General features: G+C 51.6%; 1 protein-coding gene across 1 annotated transcript in view; it reads right to left on the reverse strand.

The window, feature by feature from the left end:
- TSPAN9 (tetraspanin 9) overlaps nucleotides 1–20,307 on the reverse strand; it is a 193,603-nt gene that overhangs the window by 77,890 nt on the left and 95,406 nt on the right. The window contains exon 3 of the mRNA XM_029597375.1: nucleotides 17,233–17,312. Coding sequence (XP_029453235.1) covers nucleotides 17,233–17,295 — 63 coding nt within the window. The 5' untranslated portion in view covers nucleotides 17,296–17,312. The remainder of the gene's footprint in view (nucleotides 1–17,232; nucleotides 17,313–20,307) is intronic.

Raw genomic sequence — 20,307 nt, forward strand, 5'->3', positions numbered from 1 at the left:
CACTGGCCCAGCCTTGAGTAATGAGAGTTTATATCTGCAGTTGTGTCAGCACCACTCTCAGCACTAGGGCACCACTGGCCCGGCCTTGAGTACTGAGGGTTCATATCTGCAGTTGTGTCAGCACCACTCTCAGCACTAGGGTACCACTGGCCCGGCCTTGAGTAATGAGAGTTTATATCTGCAGTTGTGTCAGCACCACTCTCAGCACTAGGGCACCACTGGCCCGGCCTTGAGTAATGAGAGGTTCATATCTGCAGTTGTGTCAGCACCACTCTCAGCACTAGGGTACCACTGGCCCGGCCTTGAGTAATGAGAGTTTATATCTGCAGTTGTGTCAGCACCACTCTCAGCACTAGGGAACCACTGGCCCGGCCTTGAGTACTGAGGGTTCATATCTGCAGTTGTGTCAGCACCACTCTCAGCACTAGGGTACCACTGGCCCGGCCTTGAGTAATGAGAGTTTATATCTGCAGTTGTGTCAGCACCACTCTCAGCACTAGGGAACCACTGGCCCGGCCTTGAGTACTGAGGGTTCATATCTGCAGTTGTGTCAGCACCACTCTCAGCACTAGGGTACCACTGGCCCGGCCTTGAGTAATGAGAGTTTATATCTGCAGTTGTGTCAGCACCACTCTCAGCACTAGGGTACCACTGGCCCGGCCTTGAGTACTGAGGGTTCATATCTGCAGTTGTGTCAGCACCACTCTCAGCACTAGGGTACCACTGGCCCGGCCTTGAGTAATGAGAGTTTATATCTGCAGTTGTGTCAGCACCACTCTCAGCACTAGGGTACCACTGGCCCGGCCTTGAGTGCTGAGGGTTCATATCTGCAGTTGTGTCAGCACCACTCTCAGCACTAGGGTACCACTGGCCCGGCCTTGAGTAATGAGAGTTTATATCTGCAGTTGTGTCAGCACCACTCTCAGCACTAGGGTACCACTGGCCCAGCCTTGAGTAATGAGAGTTCATATCTGCAGTTGTGTCAGCACCACTCTCAGCACTAGGGTACCACTGGCCCGGCCTTGAGTAATGAGAGTTTATATCTGCAGTTGTGTCAGCACCACTCTCAGCACTAGGGCACCACTGGCCCGGCCTTGAGTACTGAGGGTTCATATCTGCAGTTCTGTCAGCACCACTCTCAGCACTAGGGAACCACTGGCCCGGCCTTGAGTACTGAGGGTTCACATCTGCAGTTCTGTCAGCACCACTCTCAGCACTAGGGAACCACTGGCCCGGCCTTGAGTAATGAGAGTTCATATCTGCAGTTGTGTCAGCACCACTCTCAGCACTAGGGTACCACTGGCCCGGCCTTGAGTACTGAGGGTTCACATCTGCAGTTCTGTCAGCACCACTCTCAGCACTAGGGTACCACTGGCCCGGCCTTGAGTAATGAGAGTTCATATCTGCAGTTGTGTCAGCACCACTCTCAGCACTAGGGAACCACTGGCCCAGCCTTGAGTAATGAGAGTTTATATCTGCAGTTGTGTCAGCACCACTCTCAGCACTAGGGAACCACTGGCCCAGCCTTGAGTAATGAGAGTTTATATCTGCAGTTCTGTCAGCACCACTCTCAGCACTAGGGCACCACTGGCCCGGCCTTGAGTAATGAGAGTTTATATCTGCAGTTGTGTCAGCACCACTCTCAGCACTAGGGAACCACTGGCCCCAGCCTTGAGTGCTGAGGGTTCATATCTGCAGTTGTGTCAGCACCACTCTCAGCACTAGGGTACCACTGGCCCGGCCTTGAGTAATGAGAGTTTATATCTGCAGTTGTGTCAGCACCACTCTCAGCACTAGGGCACCACTGGCCCGGCCTTGAGTACTGAGGGTTCATATCTGCAGTTCTGTCAGCACCACTCTCAGCACTAGGGAACCACTGGCCCGGCCTTGAATACTGAGGGTTCATATCTGCAGTTGTGTCAGCACCACTCTCAGCACTAGGGAACCACTGGCCCGGCCTTGAGTAATGAGAGTTCATATCTGCAGTTGTGTCAGCACCACTCTCAGCACTAGGGTACCACTGGCCCGGCCTTGAGTACTGAGGGTTCATATCTGCAGTTCTGTCAGCACCACTCTCAGCACTAGGGAACCACTGGCCCGGCCTTGAGTACTGAGGGTTCATATCTGCAGTTGTGTCAGCACCACTCTCAGCACTAGGGAACCACTGGCCCAGCCTTGAGTAATGAGAGTTTATATCTGCAGTTGTGTCAGCACCACTCTCAGCACTAGGGTACCACTGGCCCGGCCTTGAGTAATGAGAGTTTATATCTGCAGTTGTGTCAGCACCACTCTCAGCACTAGGGCACCACTGGCCCGGCCTTGAGTAATGAGAGTTTATATCTGCAGTTGTGTCAGCACCACTCTCAGCACTAGGGTACCACTGGCCCGGCCTTGAGTAATGAGAGTTTATATCTGCAGTTGTGTCAGCACCACTCTCAGCACTAGGGCACCACTGGCCCGGCCTTGAGTAATGAGAGTTTATATCTGCAGTTGTGTCAGCACCACTCTCAGCACTAGGGCACCACTGGCCCGGCCTTGAGTACTGAGGGTTCATATCTGCAGTTGTGTCAGCACCACTCTCAGCACTAGGGTACCACTGGCCCGGCCTTGAGTAATGAGAGTTATATCTGCAGTTGTGTCAGCACCACTCTCAGCACTAGGGTACCACTGGCCCGGCCTTGAGTACTGAGGGTTCATATCTGCAGTTGTGTCAGCACCACTCTCAGCACTAGGGTACCACTGCCCCGGCCTTGAGTGCTGAGGGTTCATATCTGCAGTTGTGTCAGCACCACTCTCAGCACTAGGGCACCACTGGCCCGGCCTTGAGTACTGAGGGTTCACATCTGCAGTTCTGTCAGCACCACTCTCAGCACTAGGGAACCACTGGCCCGGCCTTGAGTACTGAGGGTTTCACATCTGCAGTTGCTGTCAGCACCACTCTCAGCACTAGGGAACCACTGGCCCGGCCTTGAGTAATGAGAGTTCATATCTGCAGTTGTGTCAGCACCACTCTCAGCACTAGGGCACCACTGGCCCGGCCTTGAGTACTGAGGGTTCACATCTGCAGTTCTGTCAGCACCACTCTCAGCACTAGGGAACCACTGGCCCAGCCTTGAGTACTGAGGGTTCACATCTGCAGTTCTGTCAGCACCACTCTCAGCACTAGGGTACCACTGGCCCGGCCTTGAGTAATGAGAGTTCATATCTGCAGTTGTGTCAGCACTACTCTCAGCACTAGGGAACCACTGGCCCAGCCTTGAGTAATGAGAGTTTATATCTGCAGTTGTGTCAGCACCACTCTCAGCACTAGGGCACCACTGGCCCGGCCTTGAGTAATGAGAGTTTATATCTGCAGTTGTGTCAGCACCACTCTCAGCACTAGGGAACCACTGGCCCCAGCCTTGAGTGCTGAGGGTTCATATCTGCAGTTGTGTCAGCACCACTCTCAGCACTAGGGTACCACTGACCCGGCCTTGAGTAATGAGAGTTTATATCTGCAGTTGTGTCAGCACCACTCTCAGCACTAGGGTACCACTGGCCCGGCCTTGAGTACTGAGGGTTCACATCTGCAGTTGTGTCAGCACCACTCTCAGCACTAGGGTACCACTGGCCCGGCCTTGAGTAATGAGAGTTTATATCTGCAGTTGTGTCAGCACCACTCTCAGCACTAGGGTACCACTGGCCCGGCCTTGAGTAATGAGAGTTACATCTGCAGTTGTGTCAGCACCACTCTCAGCACTAGGGTACCACTGGCCCGGCCTTGAGTAATGAGAGTTTATATCTGCAGTTGTGTCAGCACCACTCTCAGCACTAGGGCACCACTGGCCCGGCCTTGAGTACTGAGGGTTCACATCTGCAGTTCTGTCAGCACCACTCTCAGCACTAGGGAACCACTGGCCCGGCCTTGAGTACTGAGGGTTCACATCTGCAGTTCTGTCAGCACCACTCTCAGCACTAGGGAACCACTGGCCCGGCCTTGAGTAATGAGAGTTCATATCTGCAGTTGTGTCAGCACCACTCTCAGCACTAGGGTACCACTGGCCCGGCCTTGAGTACTGAGGGTTCATATCTGCAGTTGTGTCAGCACCACTCTCAGCACTAGGGAACCACTGGCCCGGCCTTGAGTACTGAGGGTTCACATCTGCAGTTGTGTCAGCACCACTCTCAGCACTAGGGAACCACTGGCCCAGCCTTGAGTAATGAGAGTTTATATCTGCAGTTGTGTCAGCACCACTCTCAGCACTAGGGTACCACTGGCCCGGCCTTGAGTACTGAGGGTTTATATCTGCAGTTGTGTCAGCACCACTCTCAGCACTAGGGTACCACTGGCCCGGCCTTGAGTACCGAGGGTTCATATCTGCAGTTGTGTCAGCACCACTCTCAGCACTAGGGTACCACTGGCCCGGCCTTGAGTACCGAGGGTTCACATCTGCAGTTGTGTCAGCACCACTCTCAGCACTAGGGCACCACTGGCCCGGCCTTGAATAATGAGAGTTTATATCTGCAGTTGTGTCAGCACTACTCTCAGCACTAGGGTACCACTGGCCCGGCCTTGAGTAATGAGAGTTTATATCTGCAGTTGTGTCAGCACCACTCTCAGCACTAGGGAACCACTGGCCCAGTCTTGAGTAATGAGAGTTTATATCTGCAGTTGTGTCAGCACCACTCTCAGCACTAGGGCACCACTGGCCTGGCCTTGAGTAATGAGAGTTTATATCTGCAGTTGTGTCAGCACCACTCTCAGCACTAGGGAACCACTGGCCCGGCCTTGAGTAATGAGAGTTTATATCTGCAGTTGTGTCAGCACCACTCTCAGCACTAGGGTACCACTGGCCCGGCCTTGAGTAATGAGAGTTTATATCTGCAGTTGTGTCAGCACCACTCTCAGCACTAGGGTACCACTGGCCCGGCCTTGAGTACTGAGGGTTGATATCTGCAGTTGTGTCAGCACCACTCTCAGCACTAGGGTACCACTGGCCCGGCCTTGAGTACTGAGGGTTGATATCTGCAGTTGTGTCAGCACCACTCTCAGCACTAGGGTACCACTGCCCCGGCCTTGAGTACTGAGGGTTCATATCTGCAGTTGTGTCAGCACCACTCTCAGCACTAGGGCACCACTGGCCCGGCCTTGAGTAATGAGAGTTTATATCTGCAGTTGTGTCAGCACCACTCTCAGCACTAGGGTACCACTGGCCCGGCCTTGAGTAATGAGAGTTTATATCTGCAGTTGTGTCAGCACCACTCTCAGCACTAGGGTACCACTGGCCCCAGCCTTGAGTAATGAGGGTTCACATCTGCAGTTCTGTCAGCACCACTCTCAGCACTAGGGTACCACTGGCCCGGCCTTGAGTACCGAGGGTTGATATCTGCAGTTGTGTCAGCACCACTCTCAGCACTAGGGTACCACTGGCCCGGCCTTGAGTACCGAGGGTTCATATCTGCAGTTGTGTCAGCACCACTCTCAGCACTAGGGAACCACTGGCCCAGCCTTGAGTAATGAGAGTTTATATCTGCAGTTGTGTCAGCACCACTCTCAGCACTAGGGAACCACTGGCCCGGCCTTGAGTAATGAGGGTTTATATCTGCAGTTGTGTCAGCACCACTCTCAGCACTAGGGTACCACTGGCCCGGCCTTGAGTAATGAGAGTTTATATCTGCAGTTGTGTCAGCACGTCAGCAGCCAGATAAGAGCTGCAGTACAGCCACTGCTATGTCTGAAAGCCCAGAGGAAATAAAGATGGCAGATGACAAAGCACCTAAAGATAAGAGAATGGCAGGATGAAATTCTGCTCAGGTTTAGGAATGTATTTGTTACAGATTCTGAGAAGCTGCTCCTCTCTCTCCTCCACATATAAGTATGTGCTGTGTGTCACCTTCCCCAGAGACACGGACCCTGGAAGAAGAGCCGGGGGGATTCCTGCTTGCATTTGACACAGGAGAAAGGTTTCAGTCCATTGGTGCTCGCTCAGCTGAGGGGCTCAGCTCTGCCTCTCCGCAGACCTCCTGCTCCAGGCATCTGCTCCCTGGAGCTATTTTAATAACTGGGGCAGCCTCACAGAGTCTGGCAGCTTAGTCACGGCTCCTAATGTGCCCAGCTGAGTGTGTAAATCTGCCACACTGCCCTCCAAAGACGGGGACCATTCCTAATTTGTATCCTTTTCCAGTTTTTAGACAGTTGCACTTTTACAGGCCCTTTTTAAAATGAAGCCTGCTTACAATGACCTTCAGAAGAACTGTGAATAATTTCAGATTTAAACATCCCTGGCAGGGCCAAGCAATCCAGGTTTCCATACTCCCTCACTGCAGGTTCTTCAGGGAGCTCCCAGTACAGACAACCTGAGGGCAGATTTATCTTAGAGCGAGGGTGCGAGCCTTTCAACAGCTCAGATCAGGACGGAGCTCGGCAGCCCAAGCCTGCCCTGGCCTTGCACAGTAACGGCAGCAGCCCCCACAGGGAAATGAAGCAAAGCCCCAGCCCATCCTGCCTGCATGATCCAGGGCGCCCTCCAGACTGCAGTGAAGAGAAAGAGCTGCTCCCCAGAGAAAAGAGAGGCCAACGTCAATGTCAAGGGAGCCATTGAGTCAAACTTTACCCTAGGGTAGGCAACTCTGAAGAGGTCCCAGTGCCCTGGTACATCCCTCTATGCAGATGACGTGCAGTTCTTGATCCCCATAAAAGAATCTCTTCCAAAAACGCTTACCTACTGGGAAAATTGCCTGAAGTCCATCAAAAGCCTCCTCTCCAGCTTGAACCTGGTTCTCAACGCATCCAAGACAGAAATCCTTCTTATCTCCCCTGAACACTCGACCAACACCGATCAAACAGTCCTTGACCCACAGATATCTCAAACAAGAGATGTAGGAGTAATCCTAGATAACCATCTGAACTTAAAGAAATCAATGAACAACATCACTAAGGACTGTTTCTATAAACTTCCAGGACTTCAGAACCGTCCTTCAATCAACGTTATTCTCGAAAACTGACTACTGTAATGCTTTACTCCTGGGGCTCCCCATCTCCGCCACCAAACCTCTACAGATGCTCCAGAACGCAGCAACCAGAATCTTAACCAACACCAACAGACGTGCTCACATCACCCCCATCCTCCGAAACCTACACTGGCCGCCAATAAAATACAAAATCCTACATAAAGCACTCACTATAATCCACAAAACCATCCACAAACAGCTCACAGTGGACCCTCAGACCCCTTTCAAACACCGCTCTTCGGAAAGACCCATCAGAGAAGCATATAAAGGAACCCTTCAAGTCCCACCTACTAAATCCACCCGCCTAACGTCCACCAAGAACGATCTTTCTCCACAGCAGGCCCAGTCCTTTGGAATAAACTGCCGACCGACCTAAGACTGGAACCCTGCCTTCTTACCTTTCGAAGAAAACTTAAGACTTGGCTCTTCCTCCAAGCCTTCCCCTAACTCCGAAAATGTCACTTCAGACTCAGCTCAAGGGATGGGACGTTTACTAATCCCAGAACCCTTCACATGTTATTTACTTCTAGTTAATTGCTTTCTGTCTACCTCTTGGCTACTATAGTCCCCAAGTTCAATCCCCTTGTTATATGTAACTCTGCTTCGGCCTTCTTGTTTGGTTAACTAGTTAATCCCTAAGTTCCATGTAAACCGGTCTGATATGAATCCCTTCATGAAATATGTTAAATAAATAAATAAATAAAATCCCCCGAAGTCTCTTCCTGACCTGGCTTGTCCTCCTTCCATACCTCATCCCCCCATCCCTTTCATTTATGCACAGTCCCATGATGCAACGGTCCTGCCGTCTCTGGTGCATCCCCTGAAGTCTCTTCCTGACCTGGCTTGTCCCCCTTCCATACCTCATCCCCCCGCCCCTTTCATTTATGCACAGTCCCATGATGCAACGTTGCTGCCGTCTCTGGTGCATCCCCTGAAGTCTCTTCCTGACCTGGCTTGTCCCCCTTCCATACCTCATCCCCCCGTCCCTTTCATTTATGCACAGTCCCATGATGCAACGTTGCTGCCGTCTCTGGTGCATCCCCTGAAGTCTCTTCCTGACCTGGCTTGTCCCCCTTCCATACCTCATCCCCCGTCCCTTTCATTTATACACAGTCCCATGATGCAACGTTGCTGCCGTCTCTGGTGCATCCCCTGAAGTCTCTTCCTGACCTGGCTTGTCCCCCTTCCATACCTCATCCCCCCGTCCCTTTCATTTATGCACAGTCCCATGATGCAACGTTGCTGCCGTCTCTGGTGCATCCCCTGAAGTCTCTTCCTGACCTGGCTTGTCCCCCTTCCATACCTCATCCCCCCGTCCCTTTCATTTATGCACAGTCCCATGATGCAACGTTGCTGCCGTCTCTGGTGCATCCCCTGAAGTCTCTTCCTAACCTGGCTTGTCCCCCTTCCATACCTCATCCCCCCATCCCTTTCATTCATGCACAGTCCCATGATGCAACGTTGCTGCCGTCTCTGGTGCATCCCCTGAAGTCTCTTCCTGACCTGGCTTGTCCATGCTCCTTACCTCACCTCTCCACCTCTTTCATTTATGCACAGTTCCATGATGCAACGTTGCTGCCGTCTCTGGTGCATCCCCTGAAGTCTCTTCCTAACCTGGCTTGTCCCCCTTCCATACCTCATCCCCCCGTCCCTTTCATTCATGCACAGTCCCATGATGCAACGTTGCTGCCGTCTCTGGTGCATCCCCTGAAGTCTCTTCCTAACCTGGCTTGTCCATGCTCCTTACCTCACCTCTCCACCTCTTTCATTTATGCACAGTTCCATGCTGCTGCCATCTCCAGAACATTTTCACCTAATATTCGACAGCTGGTCCTGTCCCTAAGTCCATATGTACAGCAAACTCAGCAGTGCTCTAACTACAGAGACTACGGAGCAAAGCAAAGGGAGGAAGGACAGAGTTTCTTCTTACCTGCTCCCTGACTGAGCAAGGATACTTACAATTAAACATATATGGTTATTATGCAATTATTTATCAAAAAGTTCAAATGTAATGTGGAAATTATTAGGAAGCAACCCATATATATACACAAAACAATCATTTACCAGGGTACATATGTTCTTGGCAGGCAATGCAGCACAGCTTGTTTAACCCATCCACCTCAAGAGCAGTAAGCCAGTGAAAGTGCTAAACAGATAACTAGCACGTTCTCTAACCAGCAGGTACAAGAAATCACACCTGAGAAACAAGTCTTCAAATGGTCTGCAACCAATAAGCTAGATCAAAGAGCTACATGTGCCATGAGCACAATGCATGTGCATGAGACATGGCAAGTGGTAACTTCCTGTCCCATGCAGCAATAGAGCAACCCCCCCCCCCCCAGTGACTGCCCATCCCCTAACTCCCCTCCCCTATTGTTTCAGAGCATTCCACCCACTGACTGCCCATCCCCCACAGTGATTCCTCATCTCCCAAACTCCCCTTCCCCACTGTAACAGAGCATCCCCTCCTGGAACTGCCCATCCCATAACTCTGCTTCCCCATCTGTAGCACAGCATCCCTCTTGGAGATTGCTATCATACACAATGATTCCCCATCCATCCCTGTCACAGGAAATCACAACAAGAAATTCCCCATCTTCTGTTTTTATAAAGCATTAGATGCTGACTTCCCATCCCCCCCCCCCAAAGACAAGGCATCCCAGTTGGTGACCGTCCATCTCATGCAGCAAGAGTACACCACATGAAGCACAATGCATTGCATTATTATTTAGAGAGTACATGTATGTTGCAATCCTGTATCACATACAGTGATTGATACACAGTCGCCATATGCAATGCACAAACACAGTGACTGTGTATCACACACAGTGATAGTGCCTTGCACATGGTGACAGTATATTGCATGTGGCGACTGCATCACACAGTGACTGAATCACTCCTTGTTATTGTATCACACACTAACTGTGCCTTAACACCTTGTGACTGTATCTCACGCTGACTGTATCACACAGTGACTGTGCATTGCACTTTGTGACCGTATCACACAGTGAATGTGCATTGCACTTTGTGACCGTATCACACAGTGATTGTGCATTGCACTTTGTGACTGTATTGAACAGTGACTGTGCATCCTAGTTGTGACTGTATCACACTCAGACTGAGCATTTCAACTTGTGACTGTATCACTCAATGACAGTGCATCATACATGGTGACTGTATCACTCAGTGACTGAATCATTGTGGGGCCGAGGCAATAAGCCACGTATAAAAACATGCATCCAAACTGGGCACCCATTTCTTTAACACCCACACAGTAACATCTCTGGGGCACCTGATGCAGTAGGGTAATGAGTTGCCATACTAAAAAGGACTGCTACGAATCAATTGTGCATCTATAGCGTGTGCTTGGCATTGGGTGTTCAGGAGACACGACTGTGCACAAAGTCATAGGTTAGGAAAACAGTCGGATGCTGATAAATTGACCATCCATTAAGACTTTATTTTAATGTTGCAGCTTTCTGTGATTCCTCCTCCTTAGTATCATGACGATACTAAAAGTAGGAAGAACCACAGAAAACAGAATATTTTTGTGTTTTAGTGAGCCCTTGATGCATGGCAAGACTTAACAGCAGCTCGGGGACTGGAGTTAAATTTGCCGTGTTAAAACGTGTGCGTCAGACGCACAGCAATTTTTTTGCATGGGGGGGGGAGGGGAATAGACAATAGACTCATGGCATTTACATGTGATGAGCACTACTAGCTATGCATGAGTTTGGACGCATGTTTTGGACATGCTAATCCCCTCATTGCATTGGGAATTAGCCCAGCACATTTAAAACACACATCCAGTCGCTGGTTAAAACGTGTGATAGCCTGAGCACACGATATTGCATCAGACCCGCAGTGATTGTGCATGCCACATGATGACTGTATCAAACAGTGACTGTGCAGCCTACATGGTGATTGTATCACTCAGTGATTATGCATCACACACAGTGACAGTATCACACAGTGTCTGTTCATCCCAATGGTGACTGCATCACACACAGAATGTGCATTGTACCTTTTGACTGTATTACTCAGTGACTGTGCATCCCACACTGTGACTGTATCACTCAGTTATTGTACATCACACATAGTGACTGAATCACAGAGTGACAGAAATCACCCAGTGACTGTGCATCGCACATGGTGACTGTATGACACAGTGACTGTATCACTCAGTGACTGTGCATGGCACATTGTGACTGTATGACACAGTGACTGCATCACTCAGTGACTGTGCATGGCACATGGTGCCTGTATGATATTGCGACTCTGCATGGCACATGGTGACTGTATCACTCAGTGACTGTATCACCCAGTGACTCTGCATGGCACATGGTGACTGTATGACACAGTTACTGTATCACTCAGTGACTCTGCATGGCACATGGTGCCTGTATGACACAGGGACTGTATCACTCAGTGACTCTGCATGGCACATGGTGACTGTATGACACAGTGACTGTATCACTCGGTGACTGTGCATGGCACATGGTGCCTGTGTGATACTGCGACTCTGCATGGCACATGGCGACTGTATCATTCATTGACTGTATCACCCAGTGACTCTGCATGGCACATGGCGACTGTATCACCCAGTGACTGTATCACCTAGTGACTCTGCATGGCACATGGTGACTGTATGACACAGTGACTGTATCACTCAGTGACTCTGCATGGCACATGGTGACTGTATGACACAGTTACTGTATCACTCAGTGACTCTGCATGGCACATGGTGACTGTATGACACAGTGACTGTATCACTCATTGACTCTGCATGGAACATGGTGACTGTATGACCCCTCTGACCCTGCAAGCTATCGGCCCATCTCCAACCTACCCTTCCTTGCGAAAGTCCTCGAGAAAGTAGTCAATACCCAGCTCACCGACTATCTCGAGGACCACAACCTCCTACACCCTTCACAATTTGGTTTTCGGAAAGGCCGAAGTACCGAGAATCTCCTCTTAGCCATCACTGATGCCATACTCATCGGACTTGACCAAGGAAAATCCTACCTACTGGCCCTACTAGACATATCGGCAGCCTTCGACACTGTCAATCATCAAATCCTTATCACACGCTTGACAGAGATAGGAGTCACCGACACAGCACTGGACTGGCTCACCTCTTACCTCACTAACAGAGAATACCTTATAAAACTCGAAAACTTTGAATCCGGCCACGTCCCCCTCAGACAAGGCGTTCCCCAAGGATCTTCCCTTTCCTCCACCCTCTTCAATATATACCTCCTCCCCCTCTGCAACCTACTCTCAAACCTAGGCCTGAACTTCTTCCTATACGCCGATGACGTACAAATACTCATACCTATTCAAAAAACCCTCAATGAAACCATCCTTTTCTGGGAATCTTGCCTAGTCACCATCAACGCCCTACAAACCGACCTTCACCTTGCTCTCAATGCAACTAAAACCGAACTACTCTTTATATCCAAGCAATCTGAGCATGATTCCTCCACCACACCACCGCCCCCTAACATCTCCCCCACTCTACCCCCCGCCGTAAGAGACCTGGGAGTCACCCTTGACCAACACCTCAATTTCAAACCTCACATCAAGTCCCTCCTTAAAGCAGGTTTCTACAAACTTCAGATCCTCAAAAAACTCAAGCCTCTACTCCACACTCAAGACTTCAGACTAGTCCTACAGTCCACCATCTTCTCCAAAGTGGACTACTGTAACGCCCTGCTACTAGGCCTCCCTTTCTCCACCATCAAACCTCTCCAAACCCTCCAAAACGCCATGGCTCGAATCCTTACCAATACACGTAAAAGAGAGCATATCACACCCATCCAAATAGACCTACACTGCCTGCCCATCCATTTCCGCTCCCAATACAAAACCCTCACCATCCTTCATAACACCCTCTACAAAAACAACCCCCCTTGGCTTAAAGAAATGCCCCACTTCCACCTCTCAACCCGCCAGACAAGATCCACCTCCACAGGCACCCTTCACACCCCCCCCCCCTCAAAACAGCCCGCTTATCCACCACCAGAGAAAGAGCCTTCACCATCGCAGGCCCCGTCCTCTGGAATTCCCTCCCTACACACCTCCGTCTTGAACCCTCCCTACCCATCTTCAAAAAAGGCATTAAGACCTGGCTCTTCAGGCAAGCTTACCCCAACTCCAGCCCCTCGTAGCCTTCCCCCCTAGTCCACCCAGTCTCCCCCCCTCTAGTCTCTCCCTAGTCTCTCCTCCCTTATTCCACCCCAGCCTCCCTTAATCCACCCCAGCCTCCTCCCTCCCCTCACCCATTCCTATATCCCCCCAGCCCACCTCACTCCTGCGCTACCCATTACCGTCCTCCGCTGTATTATCAAATTTTAAAACATTTAACCTGCGCCAAAAACCTTAAATCAAGCTCCCTTTTAGTACCTGCTATAACCATAACTGTTGTAAATAAGCTAATATTTTACATCTTTGTGTTTAAATGTTCAAATAAGTTTTCATTATATCCCATAACTGTTGTAAGTAAGCATCCATTTTTCTCCCCTATATAATCTTTTTACCCCCCTCTTAACCGCTGTAATTAAACAACAATGTATAACCCCGTTAAGCAACCTCTCTTGTAAATACTGCTACGTTCCTTTTACCTTCTCAGCTGCTCTCTTTCCTTCTTACCTTCCTCCCTCTCTCTCCCCCCCCCTTTTTTTTTTCGCTCCTGCTCCATCCCCCACTCCCTGTTTTTTGTAATTTCCTCCTTTCTCAAGTTTATTGTAAACCGGTGTGATGTGCTTGCACGAACACCGGTATATTAAAAGCTGTTAAATAAATAAATAAATAAATAAATAAATGACACAGTTACTGTATCACTCAGTGACTCTGCATGGCACATGGTGCCTGTATGACACAGAGACTGTATCACTCAGTGACTCTGCATGGCACATGGTGCCTGTATGACATTGTGACTCTGCATAGCACATGGTGACTGTATGACACAGTGACTGTATCACTCAGTGACTCTGCATGGCACATGGTGACTGTATGACACAGAGACTGTATCACTCAGTGACTCTGCATGGCACATGGTGCCTGTATGACATTGTGACTCTGCATGGCACATGGTGACTGTATGACACAGTTACTGTATGACTCAGTGACTCTGCATGGCACATGGTGCCTGTATGACACAGGGACTGTATCACTCAGTGACTCTGCATGGCACATGGTGCCTGTATGACCCAGAGACTGTATCACTCAGTGACTCTGCATGGCACATGGTGCCTGTATGACATTGTGACTCTGCATAGCACATGGTGACTGTATGACACAGTGACTGTATCACTCAGTGACTCTGCATGGCACATGGTGACTGTATGACACAGTTACTGTATGACTCAGTGACTCTGCATGGCACATGGTGCCTGTATGACACAGGGACTGTATCACTCAGTGACTCTGCATGGCACATGGTGCCTGTATGACCCAGAGACTGTATCACTCAGTGACTCTGCATGGCACATGGTGCCTGTATGACATTGTGACTCTGCATAGCACATGGTGACTGTATGACACAGTGACTGTATCACTCAGTGACTCTGCATGGCACATGGTGACTGTATGACACAGAGACTGTATCACTCAGTGACTCTGCATGGCACATGGTGCCTGTATGACATTGTGACTCTGCATAGCACATGGTGACTGTATGACACAGTGACTGTATCACTCAGTGACTCTGCATGGCACATGGTGACTGTATGACACAGTTACTGTATGACTCAGTGACTCTGCATGGCACATGGTGCCTGTATGACACAGGGACTGTATCACTCAGTGACTCTGCATGGCACATGGTGCCTGTATGACACAGAGACTGTATCACTCAGTGACTCTGCATGGCACATGGTGCCTGTATGACCCAGAGACTGTATCACTCAGTGACTCTGCATGGCACATGGTGCCTGTATGACATTGTGACTCTGCATAGCACATGGTGACTGTATGACACAGTGACTGTATCACTCAGTGACTCTGCATGGCACATGGTGACTGTATGACACAGTTACTGTATGACTCAGTGACTCTGCATGGCACATATTGCCTGTATGACACAGGGACTGTATCACTCAGTGACTCTGCATGGCACATGGTGACTGTATGACACAGTGACTGTATCACTCGGTGACTGTGCATGGCACATGGTGCCTGTGTGATACTGCGACTCTGCATGGCGCATGGCGACTGTATCATTCAGTGACTGTATCACCCAGTGACTCTGCAAGGCACATGGTGACTGTATCATTCATTGACTGTATCACCCAGTGACTCTGCATGGCACATGGCGACTGTATCACCCAGTGACTGTATCACCTAGTGACTCTGCATGGCACATGGTGACTGTATGACACAGTGACTGTATCACTCAGTGACTCTGCATGACACATGGTGCCTGTATGACATTGTGACTCTGCATGGCACATGGTGACTGTATGACACAGTTACTGTATCACCCAGTGACTCTGCATGGCACATGGTGCCTGTATGACACAGGGACTGTATCACTCAGTGACTGCATGGCACATGGTGACTGTATGACACAGTGACTGTATCACTCATTGGCTCTGCATGGAACATGGTGCCTGTATGACACAGTTACTGTATCACCCAGTGACTCTGCATGGCACATGGTGCCTGTATGACACAGTGACTGTATCACTCAGTGACTCTGCATGACACATGGTGCCTGTATGACACAGTGACTGTATCACTCAGTGACTCTGCATGACACATGGTGCCTGTATGACACAGGGACTGTATCACTCAGTGACTGTGCAGGACACATGGTGCCTGTATGACATTGTGACTCTGCATGGCACATGGTGCCTGTATGACACAGTGGCTGTATCACTCAGTGACTCTGCATGGCACATGGTGACTGTATGATATTGTGACTCTGCATAGCACATGGTGACTATATGACACAGTGACTGTATCACTCAGTGACTCTGCATGGCACATGGTGCCTGTATGACACAGGGACTGTATCACTCAGTGACTCTGCATGGCACATGGTGCCTGTATGACACAGTGACTGTATCACTCAGTGACTCTGCATGGCACATGGTGCCTGTATGACACAGGGACTGTATCACTCAGTGACTCTGCATGGCACATGGTGCCTGTATGACACAGTGACTGTATCACTCAGTGACTCTGCATGGCACATGGTGCCTGTATGACACAGGGACTGTATCAGTCAGTGACTGTGCAGGACACATGGTGCCTGTATGACACAGTGACTGTATCACTCAGTGACTCTGCATGGCACATGGTGCCTGTATGACACAGTGACTGTATCACTCAGTCACTGTGCATGGCACATGGTGACTGTATGACACAGTTACTGTATCACCCAGTGACTCTGCATGGCACATGGTGACTGTATGACACAGTGACTGTATCACTCAGTCACTGTGCATGGCACATGGTGCCTGTATGACACAGTGACTGTATCACTCAGTCACTGTGCATGGCACATGGTGACTGTATGACACAGTGACTGTATCACTCAGTGACTCTGCATGGCACATGGTGACTGTATGACACAGGGACTGTATCACTCAGTCACTGTGCATGGCACATGGTGTCTGTATGACACAGTGACTGTATCACTCAGTGACTCTGCATGGCACATGGTGACTGTATGACACAGGGACTGTATCACTCAGTGACTGTGCAGGACACATGGTGCCTGTATGACATTGTGACTCTGCATGGCACATGGTGCCTGTATGACACAGGGACTGTATCACTCAGTGACTGTGCATGGCACATGGTGCCTGTATGACACAGGGACTGTATCACTCAGTGACTGTGCATGGCACATGGTGCCTGTATGACACAGGGACTGTATCACTCAGTGACTGTGCAGGACACATGGTGCTTGTATGACATTGTGACTGTATCACTCAGTGACTCTGCATGGCACATGGTGACTGTATGACATTGTGACTGTATCACTCAGTGACTCTGCATGGCACATGGTGCCTGTATGACACAGGGACTGTATCACTCAGTGACTGTGCAGGACACATGGTGCCTGTATGACACAGGGACTGTATCACTCAGTGACTGTGCAGGACACATGGTGCCTGTATGACATTGTGACTGTGCATGGCTCCTGGGGACCGGATCACCCCGTGACTGTGCAAGGCAGACAGCAATTCCCCGGGACAGCGACTGCAGTGCCGACGAGCAGGCAGTACTCACCCAGAAGATTAAGTTGAAGAGGAACATGAGGTACTTCAGGCAGCACAGGCAGCCCCTGGCCATGCTGCACTTCTGAAATTCTAGGAGGAAAACAAAGGAGAGGTCGAGGTAAAGGAGCAGGAATTTCCCTCCGGCCGGGGCAGTGCTGCGGGTGCCGTAGAAGGCAGCGGAGCTGAAGGCGGCCGGGAAGCGGCGGCCGCCGGAGCGGGGGCGGGGGCGGGGGCGGGGGCTGGGATCCTGGAGGTCCGACTCCTCGCTGCTTGACTTCTCCATGCCCTTCGCATGTCCGGGCGCCCCGGCTCCCTACAGCATCCCCGCCCGGTGCCTGCCGGCTCCCGGAGCCTCCTGCCTGCCTGCCTGCAGCGGGGCTCCCTCCCTCTCCCCGCCCCCTCCTCCCCGGCCGCGAGGGGAGGGGGGAGCGCGCTGCAGCGCTGCAGAATTTCCCCCAGGTCGCTCATTCAGCGCTGCTGCCAGCGTCAGTGAGCGGCTCGGCTCATCATTTGGCATCTGTGACTGTAAGGAAAAGCTGCCAAGTGGAAAACTAGGGGAGAAGAAGAGAGAGAGCTGCAAAGTAAATCGTAGAATAGCGCGCACACGGGCAAATAACGCACTGCAGTGTGTGCAGAGCCTTGGCACAATTTTGCCTCATGGTCTGAAAAGCTAAAAAAAAAAACCCCTAGCACGAGCAATCGCACAAAGATCCACCTGGAAGTGCAGGGGGGCAAATGTACGGACAAACCTAGCAGGGGAAGAGCAGGCTCAGGACTGCCAGAGGTGGGAGTGCACCTGGCAGAGGGGGCAGGTTTAGAGCCTCCACAAGCACAGGTGCACCTGGCAGAGGAGAGGCAGGTTTAGAGCCTCCACAAGCACAGGTGCACCTGGCAGAGGAGGGGGCAGGTTTAGAGCCTCCACAAGCGCAGGTGCACCTGGCAGAGGAGGGGCAGGTTTAGAGCCTCCATAAGCACAGGTACACCTGGCAGAGGAGGGGCAGGTTTAGAGCTGTCACAAGCGCAGGTGCACCTGGCAGAGGAGGGGCAGGTTTAGAGCCTCCACAAGCACAGGTACACCTGGCAGAGGAGGGGGCAGGTTTAGAGCCTCCACAAGCACAAGTGCACCTGGCAGAGGAGGGGGCAGGTTTAGAGCCTCCACAAGCACAGGTGCACCTGGCAGAGGAGGGGGCAGGTTTAGAGCCTCCACAAGCACAGGTGCACCTGGCAGAGGAGGGGCAGGTTTAGAGCCTCCACAAGCACAGGTACACCTGGCAGAGGAGGGGGCAGGTTTAGAGCCTCCACAAGCACAGGTGCACCTGGCAGAGGAGGGGGCAGGTTTAGAGCCTCCACAAGCACAGGTGCACCTGGCAGAGGGGGCAGGTTTAGAGCCTCCTCAAGCACAGGTGCACCTGGCAGAGGAGGGGCAGGTTTAGAGCTGTCACAAGCGCAGGTGCACCTGGCAGAGGAGGAGCAGGTTTAGAGCCTCCTCAAGCACAGGTGCACCTGGCAGAGGAGGGGCAGGTTTAGAGCTGTCACAAGCGCAGGTGCACCTGGCAGAGGAGGAGCAGGTTTAGAGCAGTCACAAGCACAGGTACACCTGGCAGAGGAGGAGCAGGTTTAGAGCAGTCACAAGCACAGGTACACCTGGCAGAGGGAGGAGCAGGTTAGAGCCTCCACAAGCACAGGTGCACCTGGCAGAGGAGGAGCAGGTTTAGAGCAGTCACAAGCACAGGTACACCTGGCAGAGGAGGAGCAGGTTTAGAGCAGTCACAAGCACAGGTACACCTGGCAGAGGAGGAGCAGGTTTAGAGCCTCCACAAGCACAGGTACACCTGGCAGAGGAGGAGCAGGTTTAGAGCAGTCACAAGCACAGGTACACCTGGCAGAGGAGGAGCAGGTTTAGAGCAGTCACAAGCACAGGTACACCTGGCAGAGGAGGGGCAGGTTTAGAGCCTCCACAAGCACAGGTACACCTGGCAGAGGAGGAGCAGGTTTAGAGCCTCCACAAGCACAGGTACACCTGGCAGAGGAGGAGCAGGTTTAGAGCCTCCACAAGCACAGGTACACCTGGCAGAGGATGGGCAGGTTTAGAGCCTCCACAAGCACAGGTACACCTGGCAGAGGAGGGGCAGGTTTAGAGCCTCCACAAGCACAAGTGCACCTGGCAGAGGAGGGGCAGGTTTAGAGCTGTCACAAGCGCAGGTGCACCTGGCAGAGGAGGAGCAGGTTTAGAGCAGTCACAAGCACAGGTACACCTGGCAGAGGAGGGGCAGGTTTAGAGCCTCCACAAGCACAGGTACACCTGGCAGAGGAGGAGCAGGTTTAGAGCCTCCACAAGCACAGGTACACCTGGCAGAGGAGGAGCAGGTTTAGAGCCTCCACAAGCACAGGTGCACCTGGCAGAGGAGGAGCAGGTTTAGAGCCTCCACAAGCACAGGTACACCTGGCAGAGGGGGCAGGTTTAGAGCCTCCACAAGCACAGGTACACCTGGCAGAGGAGGGGCAGGTTTAGAGCCTCCACAAGCACAGGTACACCTGGCAGAGGAGGAGCAGGTTTAGAGCAGTCACAAGCACAGGTGCACCTGGCAGAGGAGGAGCAGGTTTAGAGCCTCCACAAGCACAGGTACACCTGGCAGAGGAGGAGCAGGTTTAGAGCAGTCACAAGCACAGGTACACCTGGCAGAGGAGGGGCAGGTTTAGAGCCTCCACAAGCACAGGTACACCTGGCAGAGGAGGGGCAGGTTTAGAGCTGTCACAAGCACAGGTACACCTGGCAGAGGAGGGGCAGGTTTAGAGCTGTCACAAGCACAGGTACACCTGGCAGAGGAGGAGCAGGTTTAGAGCCTCCACAAGCACAGGTACAGCTGGCAGAGGAGGAGCAGGTTTAGAGCCTCCACAAGCACAGGTGCACCTGGCAGAGGAGGGGCAGGTTTAGAGCCTCCACAAGCACAGGTGCACCTGGCAGAGGAGGGGCAGGTTTAGAGCTGTCACAAGCGCAGGTACACCTGGCAGAGGAGGAGCAGGTTTAGAGCCTCCACAAGCACAGGTACACCTGGCAGAGGAGGAGCAGGTTTAGAGCTGTCAC

Source organism: Rhinatrema bivittatum, chromosome 4, assembly GCF_901001135.1.
Source record: "Rhinatrema bivittatum chromosome 4, aRhiBiv1.1, whole genome shotgun sequence".
In the NCBI taxonomy this organism is placed as follows: domain Eukaryota; kingdom Metazoa; phylum Chordata; class Amphibia; order Gymnophiona; family Rhinatrematidae; genus Rhinatrema; species Rhinatrema bivittatum.